Source organism: Dermacentor andersoni, chromosome 3 (assembly GCF_023375885.2).
Source record: "Dermacentor andersoni chromosome 3, qqDerAnde1_hic_scaffold, whole genome shotgun sequence".
NCBI classification, from domain to species: Eukaryota; Metazoa; Arthropoda; class Arachnida; order Ixodida; family Ixodidae; genus Dermacentor; species Dermacentor andersoni.
The window spans coordinates 234,127,596-234,143,673 of NC_092816.1; the positions used below are offsets into that span (position 1 = coordinate 234,127,596).

General features: G+C 43.6%; 1 protein-coding gene across 1 annotated transcript; it reads left to right on the forward strand.

Annotated features, from left to right (window-relative positions):
* The first annotated feature begins 3,797 nt into the window (after positions 1 to 3,797).
* Positions 3,798 to 5,869, forward strand: LOC126535895 (solute carrier family 22 member 16-like). The gene is made up of 2 exons (XM_050182752.3): positions 3,798 to 3,812; positions 4,252 to 5,869. Exons 1-2 carry the CDS (start codon positions 3,798 to 3,800, stop codon positions 5,791 to 5,793), a joined length of 1,557 nt encoding a protein of 518 aa, XP_050038709.1. The 3' UTR covers positions 5,794 to 5,869.
* The last annotated feature ends 10,209 nt before the right edge of the window (positions 5,870 to 16,078 follow it).

Consider the following 16,078-nt stretch of genomic DNA (forward strand, 5'->3'; position numbering starts at 1 on the left):
TACCTCATACTCTGCGCAAACCCTTGCACCATACAAGATGTGGACGTGCCCGGCAATGTCCGCTGCAATGACCATAGGATGGTAAGAACTCAAATTAGCCCAAACTTGAGGAGGTATAGGACGAAACTGGTACATAAGAAACCGATCAATGAGTTAGCCGTAAGAGACAAAATAGAGAAATTCCGCATCAAGCTACAAGACAGGTATTCGGCTTTAACTCAGGAAGAGGACCTTAGCGTTGAAGCAGTGAACGACAATCTTATGGGCGTCATTACGGAGTGTGCAGTAGGAGTCGGTGATAACTTCTTTAAACAACATACAAGTAAGCTATCGCAGGAGACGAAAGATCTGATTAAGAAACTGCAATGTATGAAAGCATCTAACCCTACATCTAGAATAGAACTGGCATAACTTTCTAAGTTAATCAGCAAGCGTAAGACAGCTGACGTAAGGAAGTGTAATATGGATAGAATTGAACATGCTCTCAGGAACAGAGAAAGCCTAAAAGCAGTGAAGAATCTAGGAATTGGCAAGGATGAGATGTACGCGTTAAGAGACAAAGCCGGCAACATCATTACTAATATGGATGAGATAGTTCATGTGGCTGAGGAGTTCTATAGAGATTGATACAGTACCAGTGGCACCCACTACTATTATGGAAGAGAGAATAGTCTAGACGAATTTGAAATCCCACAAGTAACGCCGGAAGAAGTAAAGAAAGCCTTGGGAGCTTTGCAAAGGGGGAAGGCAGCTGAGGAGGGTCAGGTATCAGCAGATTTGTTCAAGGACTGTGGGCAGATCGTTCTGGAAAAAATGGCCACCCTGTGTACGCAATGCCTCATGACCTCGAGCGTACCGGAATATTGGAAGAACGCCAACATATACTTAATCCATCACAAAGGGGACGTCAAAGACTTGAAAAATTATAGACCGATCAGCTTACTGTCCGTTGCCTACAAAGTATTTTCTAAGTTAACCGCAAATAGAATCAGCTACACCTTAGACTTCCGTCAACCAAAGGACCAGGCAGGATTTCGTAAAGGCTACTCAACAATGGACCATATTCAAACTATGAATCAGGGGATAGACAAATGTGCGGAATATAACCAACCCGTTTACAGAGCTTTCATTGATTACGTGAACGCGATCGCTTGAGTCGAAACTTCAGCAGTCATGCAGGCATTACGGAACCAGTGTGTAGACAAGCCGCATGTAAAAATATTGAAAGATATTTATAGCGGCTCTACAGCCACCGTAGTCCTCCATAAAGAAAACAACAAAATCCCAATAAAGAAGTGCGTCAGGCAGGGAGATACGATCTCTCCAATGCTATTCACAGCGTTTTTACAGGAGGTATTCAGAGACCTGGATTAGGAAGAATTCGGCATAAGAGTTAATGGAGAATACCTTAGTAACTTGCGCTTGGCTGATGATATTGCCTTGCTTATTAACTCAGGGGACCGATTGCAATGCATGCTGACTGACCTGGAAAGGCAAAGCAGAAGGCTGTGTCTAAAATTAATCGGTAGAAAACTAAAGTAATGTTGAACAGTCTCGGAAGAGTACAGCACTTTACGATAGGTAGCGAGGCACTGGAAGTGGTAAGGGAATACATCTACTTAGGGCAGGTAGTAACCGCAGATCCGTACCATGACACTGAAATAATCACAAGAATAAGAATGCGCGGGGGTGCGCTTGGCAGGCATTCTCAGTGTAACAATGTGTATTCTCAATGTAAAGAAAAGTGTATAACAACTGTGTCTTACCCGTACTCACCTACGGGGGAAAACCTGGAGGCTTACGGCACATTCACACCGGCGACTTGAGGAGGTCGCGCGACCATTTGCGACTCGCAATCAAAAAGCGACCGAAGGCGACTGATGCTCACACCGGCAAGCCCGGCTGAGCGCTACCCGCAAGTCGCAATCCCGGAGGTTATCGTTCTCAGCGAGAACTCTCGGAATCTACGCGGAATTTGAACGCGACGCCGGAGGAGGCCGGATGTAGACACACGAAAGATCACTTCCGGTGCGCCGCTGATTGGTTTATCAGTTTTGCGACCACGGTCGCGCGACTGCAAAATCGCGCAGAGAGCGACTGGCCCAAAATGGTCGCTTTTCAAGAAAGACGACCATTTGCGACTGGTCGCTTTGCGACCAACTTGGTCGCGCGACCACTGTCAGTCGCCGGTGTGAATGAGCCCTTAATAAAATGGTTCTACTTAACTTGAGGACGATGCAACGAGCTATAGAAAGAATAATGATGGCTGTAACGTTGAGGGATAAGAGAAGAGCAGATTGGGTGAGGGAACAAACAGGAGTTAATGACAACTTAGTTGAAATCAAGAAGAAGAAATGGGAATGGGGAGGACATGTAATGAGGAGGGAAGATAACGCATGGTGATTAAGAGGAAGCTTTAGCTCGAGTGCTCCTATCTAAATACATGTAAAAGGAGAATTCGTTTTTCTCGGCAACCACTGCACCAAATCTGACGAGGTTTGTTGCAGTTAAAAGACAAATTAAAAATCTAGTGACTGTTGGTTTCGAATTTTCCAGTTAGGTCGTCAATGTTTTATTAAAAATTGCCAAAAATCGAAAATTTTCGAAAAACGAAACTATGAAGTTCACAACTCTGTAACTCAACCACTAAAGATGATAATACATTTCTGTGACTTGCATCTAATAGTACATCTAAGGCGGACAAAATTGATATGTTACACATTAATATAAAAAAATTTAATCATAGGGAAATACAACTTTTGCAAAACCGTTGTAACCAACGTAACAAATTCACGTAAGATGTAAAATGACATATTGAATTTGTCCGCTTTGAATGATCTAATGGATGCCGTTTACAGAACCGCGATATCAGTTCTTGATGCAGAGCTATGAATTTGTAAACTTCGTGCTTCTATTTTTTTCACACGGTCAAATATTTGAAAATCGATTTAGGAAAATTCAAGCCCTAAATCGAAATTTCGCTTCCAACAGTCACTAGAATTTAACTATCTCTTTCAAATGCAACAAATTTCATCATAATCGGTCCAGGGGTTATCTCATAAAAACGTTTTTGCGTTTTACATGTATTTGAATAGGCCGCGTCGGAGTTGGGCCCGAGCTAAAGCTTCCTCTTAGGGGTATGGAATGGATTCCAAGAGAAGGGAAGCGCAGCTGGGGGTGGTAGGAAGTTAGTGAGCGGACGATATTAACAAGCTTGTAGGGAGAACGTGGCCACAATTAGCACATGACTGGGGTAGTTGGAGACGTATGGGAGAGGCATTTGCCCTGCAGTGGGCGTAGCCAGGCTGATGATGATCATAATAATGATGATGATTATGATAAGAAATGTTGCCTGTCCACAAGGCCCTCTGGTCGGCGTTCATCTACAGCCAAGCGTTCCCCGTTTTGTATCATGCTGCATGCCTTCGAACGCTACCTCTGATCAGGCAACTCTTCGCTTATCATGTTTAAAGGACCCATAAACTGGCGCATGTCTGTTACTCTTCTGAGTAGGCCCATTTCTGCAGCAGTGCAAGCGGCCAACTGGCGTCAGCAGATCTTATAGGAAGCAAAAACTCAGAGAGAGCTTTAGCGTGTGTGTATGCCTGTTACCCTTCACAGAATATCGGACTGACAAATGTAAACTGCAGCAAAAGAGTTGTACCGACATCTTGCACCGTTTTCTCCAACAACAACCCATTTAATCGTTCTTCGGTGTATCGTTCTTATCATTATATTCATTCTCGACGACGGAGAACAAGAAGGAACTGCTAGCTGACATTTACATAACTACTGGCATGTTAGACAAGGATGTGAGCATAGCACACGGTAGGTCACTGCACTGGAAGCCCCGTGAGCTCTCTGATTAAACACCTCACCATGAGGTGGCACCCCCTGTGCGGCTACCCATGTCTGCCTTTACAGTAATCCAAAGAAGACTGAGTACCAGAGAAGGATGGAGGGTTAACAGTGTACGAAGCGAGGGATACCGCTGGAGCCAACGTTTCGTCTTCGTCAGGGCAATATACCATTTCTCTGTCGAAGACAGAGAAATGGTATATTGCCTTTATTGCCTATATTGACAAAACGATTCGTTTCGGCGACATTCCCTGTTCGACCACTTTTGACCTTTCAGATGACTGTACTCCATAAAAACCATGTAGGCCGTATTACGAGCGCTCAATGCCAGGAAGCGTTTCCATCTATAATATAATATTCCAACCCTACCACCCGTTTTCTCTCACATGGCAGGATCTTGCCAACGCCGAGCGACGCGTGGTTCCATGCGAGCGGTGGCAGTATGAAGAGGCGAGCGGAAGCATCGTGGGCCAGTGGGATCTGGTGTGCCACCACCGCTGGTTGCTGCCCTTGTCCTCGGTGCTTTATTTGGTAGGCGCCTTGCTGGGCCTGCCACTCGTTGGCCTGGCGGCTGATTGCCTGGGCCGCAAGCCTGTTGTTATCTGCTGCGTGGGGGCGCTTCTGTTCGCCGGCACAAGTTGTGGCGTGGCGCGTTCCTTCGACAGCTTCATCCTATCGCGCCTGGTCGTGGCCCTGACTTCGGGCGGCACCCAGATTTTGCTGTTCGTGTTGCTCTACGAGGCGTGCGATAACGGGCACCGCTTGACTTTCAGCCTGCTCTGCTGGGGCACCGCGTCGGCGCTCCTCCCTCTAGTCCTCCAGTTGATAAGCGTTATGGACGAGCGCTGGGAGAAGACTCAGGTGGCGCTCATGGTGCCCACGTGCCTCCTCGTCTCGGTCTGCTTCCTGCTTGAGGAGTCGCCCGCCTGGCTGCTGACGTCATGCCAGCCGCGTCTGGCTGAAGAGGCGGCGCTAGCCATGGCGGTTGTGAACGGCGTGCCGCCCACTAGGGTCAAGGTAGCCTTCGCGGCACTGCTCACGCAAGCCGACGCCCAGCATCAGTCGGCACGTGAAAGCGCATTCTTGTTCACGCAAGCGGCTGTTTTGCGGAAGACGGTGTTTCGCTGCCGCCGTCTGCCGGAACTCTGTTCGTGGTTCACAGTCATGCTTACCTTCTACAGTGCCAACCTCGGGCCAGCTGAAACCGCGCCACACTCATTCTTGGGCAGCGTCGCTGTTGCCTTACTCGTGAGTGCCATGTACGCTGCCGTCTGCTGGAGTACAGCACGATTCGGCCCAAGACTCACTTTTGCGGCGGTTACCTGGCTCCTGGCGCTCCAGTCAATCGTCCAGGCGAGCAAAGTCGGCCAGATGACGGCCGTTGTGGGCTTCACTGTAGCAGCCACCGCCATGGGTGCCACTTACGTTTACTCGATCGAAACATTCCAGAGCGAGGCACGCTGTGTGGGCATGGGTGCCTGCTACTCTGTGGGCTGCATCGGTGCCGCTGTTGCGGTAATTGCCGACCCTCCGAGGCAGATTCTTCACGCCATCGCAGCCGTGCTCACGTTTCTCAGCCTCACCGGCCTGCACCTGCAGCCCTATGTAGTCGGTGTCAAGAAGCATGAGAACCACTCTAGCGCGGCCGAGCGCAAAAAGGCCATGCAAGAGTCGCTGGTACCCATCAGGGCTGCTGTGGGTAATTCGATGGCCAGGCGTGCATCCAGGTCGTCGTCCATTAGTTTCAGGAGAGGTTCCAGAGCACGGGCTCCCACTGACAATGGCTCCGCGCTCGATCCGCAGCACTACGAAGCGTTCCACATGGACTTGGTCTGCTCTGACCTGCATGGCCACCAATCGCAGACCGGACCAGCGAACACTTGCCCGTCGCACGGAGGTATAGAAAACGCCGACACGCACGCACGTGATTTATAAGGACATGGCGGATGTTTTATTTCTATCAGTATTATCTAATGAAATATCGTTTGACACAATACAAAGTTACTTCTCGCGTGCTGTTGTTGCTTTCTAGACTTCGTTCCACGTTAGAGTTTCATATTTCGTTGGCTGCCGTATGTGTTTTTATTGGTAATGCCCTTCTCAGCACAGAATATAGAGGTTCAGAAAACCACTATGCTCAAGACACCAATGTAGTTGCACTTGCGCACCTGGTGCTCATATTCGTGGGGACACATGTTGGCAATGTTATGCGGTTTGGCTTCTTTAAACCGCTTCGCTGAGGAATTTTTTTTGAAACAAAGCATTAAAAATTGGATTTAGTGGGTGGGTCTTTTATAATTCTACCTTATGTTTATAAATAACCCTGCCTCCTACACATTTGCCTGAAAAAGGAACGGCATTATTGTCATATTCTTCAATCTGACCTAAACGCAATAAACGCGTATGGTGTTCAACTTGGCTATTGCCTCTAAATCTTACTAAAACTAAATTCCATGTCTTTTACTAATCAGGCGCCCCGAACAGCAACATCTTACATCTTAAACAACAGCCTTGTTGAACAAGTTTCCAGCTACAAATATCTTGGCGTACACTTAACCCCTAACTTGACGTGGAATAATCACATTAACCATATCCTCGCTTCTGCAAACCGTTCGCTTGGTTTCCTTAAACATAACCTCAAACAAGCTCCCGTACACTTACGCAAATTGGCATACACAACACTAATACGCCCTAAAATAGAGTACGCGTCAGCCATATGGGATCCCCATCAAACATACCTAATAACTGACTTAGAAGCCCTGCAGAACCGTTCTGTACGCTTCATCTTTTCAGATCATTCACGAGAAACAAGTATAACAGCATTAAAAAATCGCGCCGAACTTGAAGCCTTGTCACTTCGCCGTAATATATCTCGTTTAACACTATTCCATAAGCTCTACTATCACGTATCCCTTCATAACGAGTTCACGCGTAAACCCTCAGTCATTTTTCCGCGTCGGGATCATTCTTGCAAAGTTAAATGCATAATGTGTCATTCCCTCGCATGTGGTCAGTCATTCATAGCTCGCACCTCGAAAGAATGGAATAATCTGCCATCGCACATTCTCACCGAAACAAATGCCTTAAAATTTACAGACGCTCTACGCAGTACCATGAATACCTAATATATCACGTCTCACTCTCTGATTTGTAAGCATATTTATTTTCTTTTTTTTTCTTAATGCGCCGTTAACCAAGCTTCCACGACAGTGTCACATTTTGTACAAACCATTTAGAGTTTCTCTACTGATAACTATCATTGTTTTTTGTGTTTGTACGTTGATGCACTGTAATTATTTTTTCCCAGTTTTGTTTTTTCATTGTATTTACATTACGCACTGTTCACCTCACCTATGTAACATTTACCCTATGTAATACCCTCCCTAGAGGGCCTTTAGGGTTATTGTGAAATAATAAAATAAATAATATATAGACTTGAACATTAAGAAGAAGCTTTAGCTCAAGTGCTCCATTGTAAACACATGTAAAAGGAGAATTCTTCTTTCTCGGCGCCAACTGCACCAAATATGACGAGGTTTGTTTCATTTAAAAGAAAAGCTTAAATTTTAGTGACTGTCTGTTTGAAATTTTTTATTTTAATTGTCAACTTTTATTAAGAAGTGGCAAAAATTGAAAATTTTGACACAACGAAAACAAGTTTACAACTCTCTAACTCCGCAAGAAAAATTGATATCACAATTCTGTGAATTGCATGATAGTAAATCTAAAGTGGACAAAATTTATATGTTACACATGAGTGTAAAGAAATTCAGTAATATGGAAATACAGCTTTTGCAGAACCCTTGTACAGAACGTAACAAATTCACATAAGATTCACATAAATGCAACACATTAAATTTGTTGCATTTGTGAGAGAAAGTTAAATTCTAGTGACTGTTCAAAGCGGAATTTCAATTTAGGGCCTGAGTATTGCGAGGAAAAATTTTCCGAAATTCGAAATTTCGAACAAAATACATGCACGAAGTTTATAAATTAGTATGTCTGCATCAAGAACAAATATCGCGGTTCTGTAAACGGCATCCATTAGATCATTGAAAGCGCACAAATTCGATTTGTCTATTAACTGAAGCGTGAAATGCGGACTGAATTCAAAGACTTCAGAGGCACAATCGAGCGGGATATTCGAAAAGAACTGAGGGAAATTAACGCCGCTTTGGTTTCCATGAATGCTGATTGTGAAGAAATAAAGGCAGCCAACAAGGAACATAAGGCATCAAATGCTAAACTAGAGGCACAGGGCGCTGATCTTGTTCAACAGGTGAAAAATCACGAGATCAGAATGCTACACCTTGAACAATACTCCCGCAATGCAAATGTAGAGCTCAAAGGCATCCCGTACAACGACACCGAAAAGCTCGCTGAAACAGTAGTCAAAATGGGAGAAAAAATAGGTGTCGTGCTTGTTGCGGCTGATATCGAGTCTGTGCACAGAGTCCCGACTGCCAACGACCCAAGAAAAAAGAATGTGGTAGTCCAGTTCGTGCGGAGGCACAAACGGGATTGCTTTCTCGAGAAAGCGCCTGCTGCTCGGCTGAAGTGTTCTGACCTAGGTTTGGACTCGCAGGCACCATTCTTTGTTAACGAACATCTGTGCCTAGAGCTGAAACGTCTGCGAGGCCAGGCTACTGCATGTAAGCGCGAGACCGGTTGGAAATACGTTTGGGTACAAAATGGCAAGATTTTCGCCCAGCGGATGGACAACGCTCCAAAAATAAGTATTTCGTGCAGCGAGGACGTAGATAAAATGCACAACCCGTTATGAAGGCTGCAAGATCAGACCACTGTTCTGCGCATTGAGAGAGCTGTTAGGGGTGGTACTACGCCACATCTTATCAGGCCGGTCAAATGTGTCAAGGGGACACATAGCTGTTCATTTGCCGATAGTCTAGCGGGAGTGAAGGCAATATGCGCATACGTTGCTCGCCATGCATTTGATCTCTTCGCAGAAGTTGCTGTCTACTTTTTTATTTTTTATCTTCTATGTTCTAACTTTCGAAGTACTATTCTTTAGTCGGCCCGTTTTTCTTTTGTGTGGATGCTTTGTATGTCTACTTGTATCGTGACATGCGTCAGGATAAATCATGGTTTCATTTTCTGCCACGGCTGATGAAACTTGTTCCTTAAGCCTTATCCTTCGTTTTTCCATTCCCAACTTCGCAGTATGGTATTTATAAATACAGGTCTTTATTGCAGTGTCATGTTTACATAATATTGCGCGTAAATCAAACTGTATGTATTGATATGCTGACCCATACAAATCACCAATGAGTGTATCCTGTATCAGTCCGACCACTCTGATGTCCGATATTGTGGAAAGATGTAAATCGCCTTTAACTTTTATGCATTTTAATATGCAGTCCGCACGTCGAAAATGTGACGACTTTTGTATGTTTTTACAAGACTTTGGGTTTTGTTTCTCAGTTATAACGCTAACTGACACATGGTACAATGATCATGACACTATACATTTAGACAGATACAGGGCTGTTTATTTGAATAGGAAATCGAAAAGGGGTGGCGGTGTTTGCATGTTTGTAAACTTGTGTATTAGCTGCGACTATCTAGATGATCTTTCATGGTCCACAGCTGATATTGATATAATTTGTTTAAAATGCGACAAATTTCTGTTTGCTGTGGTGTATAGACCACCTGATGGTAATTTGAGCGAGTTTTTCAAGTGTCTAGATGCTGTTTTTTCGTATGTTGATGCAAATCAATGCACTTTTATTTTAGGAGGTGACTTAAACATCGATATGTTGGTTAAACCTACTAAGCAAAGTGAATTATCGGCAATCCTCGATTATCTTTTTTTGTCTAATATAATAACCGCCCCTACACGTATTACTGCAAACAGCGCAACACTTATAGACCTTTTCATTACCAACCTATCACTTGATGACCTATTTTCTGGTGCCATTGATGTGACCCTTAGCGACCATTTGCCCATTTATTTAGACACTGACACATCTCATACGGCAAAAGACATCACTGTGAAAATAATATATCAGGACATCAGCACGGTTGGACTGGCTAAGTTCCGAGATCAACTCGTCACGACGGGTTGGAACGAGGTTCTTGCGTGCTCTTCGGCTGATACCGCATATGAGCGTTTCATTGAAATTTTTTCCTCTCTCTATAAACGAGGTTTCCCTTACAAAGAAATAACGAAGTCAAAACGTGCACGTAAACCTTGGAGAACAATAAGTCACTTAAAAATGATACGTACAAAAAACAGGCTGTACCAGGTGTTCTTGAAAAATCGCGATTTAGATGCACTAAAAATGTTTAAGACTTATAGAAACAATCTTGCCAAAATATTAAGGCAAGCCAAACGTAATTATTACTTCACTATCTTCGACGGCATCTTAGACACCAAACAAATGTGAAAAACCCTAAAGGCAATTATATTTTCACGTAAACAAGCGCCCCGCGTCAACGAAATTACAATTGACAAACATATATTTAAGGGAAAAGCGTTGGCCAATAAATTTAATGACCACTTTAGTTCTTTATCGGACAGTACTCACGATGGAAATGCGTTACGTTATTTACCCACGCCAATAACACCCATTTATTTGCCCCACAGAAAAATCTGAGGTAACTAATGTTTTTATGAAATTTAAAGAAAGTAAAAGCGAAGACATTGACGGCATAAAAATCCAACCGGTTATTTTTGTCATCGATTTATTAGTACCTTGTTTGATCCATACATACAATCTTGTTTTAAGCACAGGTCTGTTCCTTCAGCGTATGAAAAAGGCCAAGGTCGCGGTACTTTACAATACTGGCGACAAAAACGAAATGAGTAATTACAGACCAATATCGGTATTGCCAATATTTTCAAAAGCTCTGTAAAAATTATTTTCACTAGACTTTCAAAATTTTTGGACATGCATTCTGCGATTACAGCGGCACAATATGGTTTCAGGTCAGGTGTATCGACAGAGATAGCACTTCTGCATCAGAAAGAGGTCATACTAGGCAACATTGAAGCAAGAAAGCTCACACTAGGCGTATTCGTAGATGTTACAAAAGCGTTTGATAGGATTGATCACCAAACATTGTTAGAAAAATGGCCATATTATGGCATCAGAGGCATTACACATGACTTAATAAGGAGCTATCTTAGTGATCGGTACCAGTGTGTTAATAAATAGGGAAATATCTATGCCCCGAAAAATCAAACGTAGTGTACCACAGGGAAGTATATTAGGCCCTTTTTTATTTAACCTTTATTTTAATGATATTGTAAACATAGACCGATCAATAAAATACAGTATATATGCAGATGACACAAGCTTATTTTTTTACAGGAGCAAACCTAGATGAGTTGATCCAAGCTGCCAATGAAACTTTACACAAATTATTCGAATGGTCTTGTCGTAATTTGTTACAAATCAACAGCTCTAAAACCAAGGCCGTTCTTTTCCACCCGAAAGGTACAGCTTGCAAGTACTCGCATAAACTTCTACTAAATAATTTTGAAATTGAACTTTCAGAGACTGGTAAAACATTAGGTATTATCTTTCATCAACATATGCTATGGGATTCTTACATTGATGAATTAGGTATTAAGCTAAGAAAAGCCCTAGGTATGCCAAGCAGGTGTCAGTCGTTTCTGCCGGTTCCCCAGAAACTTCAAATTTTAATGCACGTTTTAGTTCCCACCTACGCTACTGCCAGTTGGGATGGGCATATGGCACTCAAGCATCAAAGAAAAAGTTGTACTTTCAATGGGTGAAGCGCCAATAGTGACGGCACACAAGAAGAAATGCAGAGGCGCCTTGTCCTGTCTGCATTCCTCCTTGTGTGCCGTCACTATTGGCGCTTCACCTTTATGAAATTTTAGGCGGTATATGAAATGAACTGCCTTTTTCTGAACAGATTCAATTTTGTGGATGTCCGAAATTTTGTAAGGGTTCCATATGGTAGCCGCATATCCAAGAATAGGTCTTACAAGTGTTTTGTATATAATGAGTTTAGTTTCTTTCGGGGCAGCACGTAGGGTTCGGTATAGATAACCAAGTTTTTTATAGCTTTGTTGCAAGTTGTTAGAATATGTTCTGACCAGGATAACCTTGGAGGGAAAAGGAGGCCTAAATACTTATATTCATATGCGCGCTGCAGAAAAGTGGATATATAGGAGTTATTGAAATATGAGCAGTTAGCATGCTTGTGAAAGGACATGGTTACTGTTTTTAAGTTAATGTTCATTTGCCAGAGTTCGCACGCTTCACAAAAACTTATAAAAGATTGAATCAGAGTGTTATGATCGTTAGGTGTAGAAATAACATTGTAGAGAATGCAGTCGTCAGCGTAAAGGCGAATTTTTACTGAAACAGAGTTTATAATGTCGTTAATGTAAAGCAAAAAAAAAGCAATGGCCCTAAAATAGAATCTTGGGATACTCCGGAAGATACTGATGCGTCAGGAGAGTTGAATGAACTAAAGGAAACATACTGTGAACGATCATAAAGAAAACTACGGATCCAGTCAAGGAGAAGAGGGTTATTAAGGATAAGGCTTAGTTTATGTAATAGTTTAGGATGTGGTACAGTATCAAATGCTTTGGAGAAATCAATGAACAGCGCATCTACTTGGTGACCTAAATCAAGAGCAAAACTGATGTCATGTGTAAATTCAGTTAATTGAGTCACTGTCTATAACCAATACGAAATCCATGCTGAGCGCTGCACAAAATGTTATTAGTCTCGAGAAAAGTGATTATGTGTTTATAAATTATGTGTTCAAGGAGTTTGCATGCATGAGAAGTTAAAGAAATGGGTCTGTAATTTAGAAGAGATTGTTTCTGCCGAGATTTGAACAATGGAATGACTCTAGCCCATTTCCATGAACAAGGAACAGTAGAAGTAGGCACTTATTTCTCAAAAATCAATGTGAGGTATTGACACGTCCAAAGCGCATAACGATGAAGGAACACATTGTTGATATTGTCTCGACTGCAGCCTTTTTTGGTGTCAAGATTTGAAATAAGGTTCAAGACTCCTTGATTAGATATTGTAACATTGTTAATTGCACAGGACATGTTAGTTGGCGTGGAGCAGGGAGGAATTACGTCATTGTCCTGTGTAAATACAGGGTGAAAATATTCATTGAATGCTTTAGCAATAGCTCCAGGATCACTTATTTCGGAATCATCTAAAAGTAATGTCTGAGTGGTGTTTTTCGTAGGCGAAATCGAGCTCCAAAATTTTCGTGGGTTATTTTTAATTGAAATAGGTAGAGTGAACTGATAATAAAAAATCTTAGCTGCATTAATTTTTTGACGGAGTTCTTCCTTCATAAAGCGAAACTGCTCATTTGTTTCGGCGTTCATGTGGCGCTTCCGACGTGCTCTGGCTACTTGACGCTTCAAATGCATTGTTTACCTTGTCATCCAAGGAAGGTCAAGATTTTTCTCTTTTGTTTTTAATGGCACATAGTGCTCTGTGCAAGTATGAACAATGTTTCCGAAATGGGGTGCTACAGTATTGATATCACTGGTAGTGCATAACCGGGAGATTCTGTTGAATGAATTGCTTAATGTATGAAGTATAGACGTATAATCTGCATGATTATAATCGTAAAAACGGGTAAATTCATAGAGGTGCCTTGAAACTGAAAGATTACCAGCTGCAATAACAGCTTTGTGATCGGAAATACCTTCCGTAATCTCACACTCAAAGCCACTTGTAAAGAACAGTGCATTTAGGAAATTCAAATCTAGTATGGCGCACTCTCGATTAGGGTCAGATACAATTTGTTTAAATACAAGGGATAGGGAAAATTCAAGCAACTCTCTAGAAAGAGGGACGTTATCACCAGTTACCGATAATGACGCCCACTAAGTTAGCTACAGGTTAACTGCGTTCTCATTTATTTTTTCTACTGTGACTTTTATTCGCGAGTACACATTAAGCCTCTTCAATTTTCTTGTTTTCGCTACCCACGGAGTGCCAGAGCCCACGCGTTTTTCTCGTGCTGCCGCGTCCACCGTGTGACGCACTTCGGCGCGCGTTCGTTTCCCTCTGGCCGAGTGGATTTTGGCCTGCCAGATCTTTGGATGCTTTTTGGCTAGCAGACAAGAAAAAGAAATGATGGCGGCTCGCCGCCATCACTGTGGGCACTCGACGGATTGCAATGCTTTCACCTGATGGATTCGCCTTCCCTTCGATGGTATCGCAGCTTCTCCGGAAAGTCTTTTGACTCGCCGGTATAGGGTACAGAGCAGTAAGCGTGAAACCATCTCACAATGTCTTCGATATTCCTTCGGTAGCCACATTAGGTGCCCAAAGCAGGCATTCGATTGTGGCCAACATGCTTTCTTTGCATTTTTTCATTTCGGTGCCCCCGTCCCAAAAAGAAGAAAAAAAGACATTGTTGCGGCGCAGCGAATGTTCAATATAGTTACTTTCTATATTGCGGAAAGCAATAAGCCACGGGACACTTCAGTTCCCAGATACTCTTACGATATTGTTACGGGGATGTTGGGGAGTATTGACAGATTGTATTCACATTATATATACAAGCACAGTCAATGGCGTTAACATGGCTGACCAGCAAGAACACGCAGCAACCAGCCCTCGAATTTGTCACTATATTACCTAGAGAGAAATCTGGCGGTGCTGCGCTGTGGTACGCATTGGAATGCCAGTATATTGTGACTTGGAATTCGCATCGTTCTCGGAGAGCCAGGACACCTTGAAGACGCAACTGGCATGCACCGTTCCGTCTGTCACAATGATTCATTTTCTACTAAAACAGCACGTAAAAAGCTGTCATTGCTCTATTATGACACAAAAGTATCTTTTGATACGAAAATATGTTGGCACAAAAAAATGTTTTGTTTATTATCAAAGCTTGTTATTGCATGTGCAATTCAATTATATGAAACGCAAGAAGTTTCAGCGGGCCGCTAAAGTTGAAGGACAGACGACAAGATTCGCGCTCGCTTTCAAACAGTTTGTCCTCTGTTCTTGTTTTTCTTCGCTTGGTTATGCATTGTAGTGAGTAAACTTCACTGGGAGGTCTAATATGCGTCAGTGGAAACATTTTATGAAGATATTACTTTTGCACCGCGATATTTGTGTAGCCATATCCACGTTTCAGTCGAAGCCTCTTGCAACACCTGGCAACAAAGGCCTTGCAGACATACATACCGCCATTCCCATGACGGCACGGCGCCCCTTAGCAAACTTCCATGGACGGTGGTGCCAGATTTCCTTCTAGGTGTAATAGTGAGAAGCTCTATGCAGCCAGCGTCTCGCGATCTTCTTCCTTCGCCTTCTAATAGCCTTCCGTAACAGGGCGCCCGGGTGCTGAAGCGCCATCTCGGCTCATGTTAGCCGAAGAACTGCGAGAGAAGTATGGCTTCAGCTGCCGAAACGTTCACGATGTCAACAGGCGTCGGACTTGAGAATGCATCAAACCATAACGGCGAGATCTCGTAATTGACGTCGTTAACTTCACGTCGAATTTAATCAAGACCCTATGCAGCGAGAGAGAAGGTTCCGGGAGAGGCCTAACCGATAACATGGTGACCAAAGGAGCACCCAAACATCTGGGGCAAACTTAATATCGCGATAGCGCCTGTCGTAACGCTCTGTTTGTGTGTGCTGCAAGGTTAATAAACGAGATTGGGCGACTTGATGCGCCACGTGAGCGCGATCGTCGACTTAACGAGTATACTCAGTTGCAACGTGTGGTACAGAATATAGGATGATGTCAAACGGCAATGTGGTGTCGCCACCATACGAAAGGTAATAGGGTGAATATCCTGCGGTGTCATGAAGGACCAGTTATACGCGAATGTCACGTGGACCAGCGTGGCGTCCCAGTAGCGGTGATCGTTAGAGGTATACATAGACAGCAACACTGTGAGTGTTCTGTTGAGACGTTCCGTAAGGCCGTTCGTTTGTGGGTGGTAGACAGTGGACAGCTTGCAGTGGCACAAAAGCGGATGAGGTCGTGGACAACTCGAGACAAGAATGAGCGGCCGCGGTCTGAAAGTCGCTGCCGAGGTGCACCGCGGTGGAGAATGACGTCGTGGAAGAGAAAACCAGCCATGTCATTTGCGCAACTGATCGGACACGTCTTTGCTATCTCGCAGCGTGTCGCGCAATCAGTAGCCATGGCGATCCACCTATTCCATCTAGTCGTCGGAGAAGGGCCAAGTAGGTCAAGGCCTACGCGAAAGAAA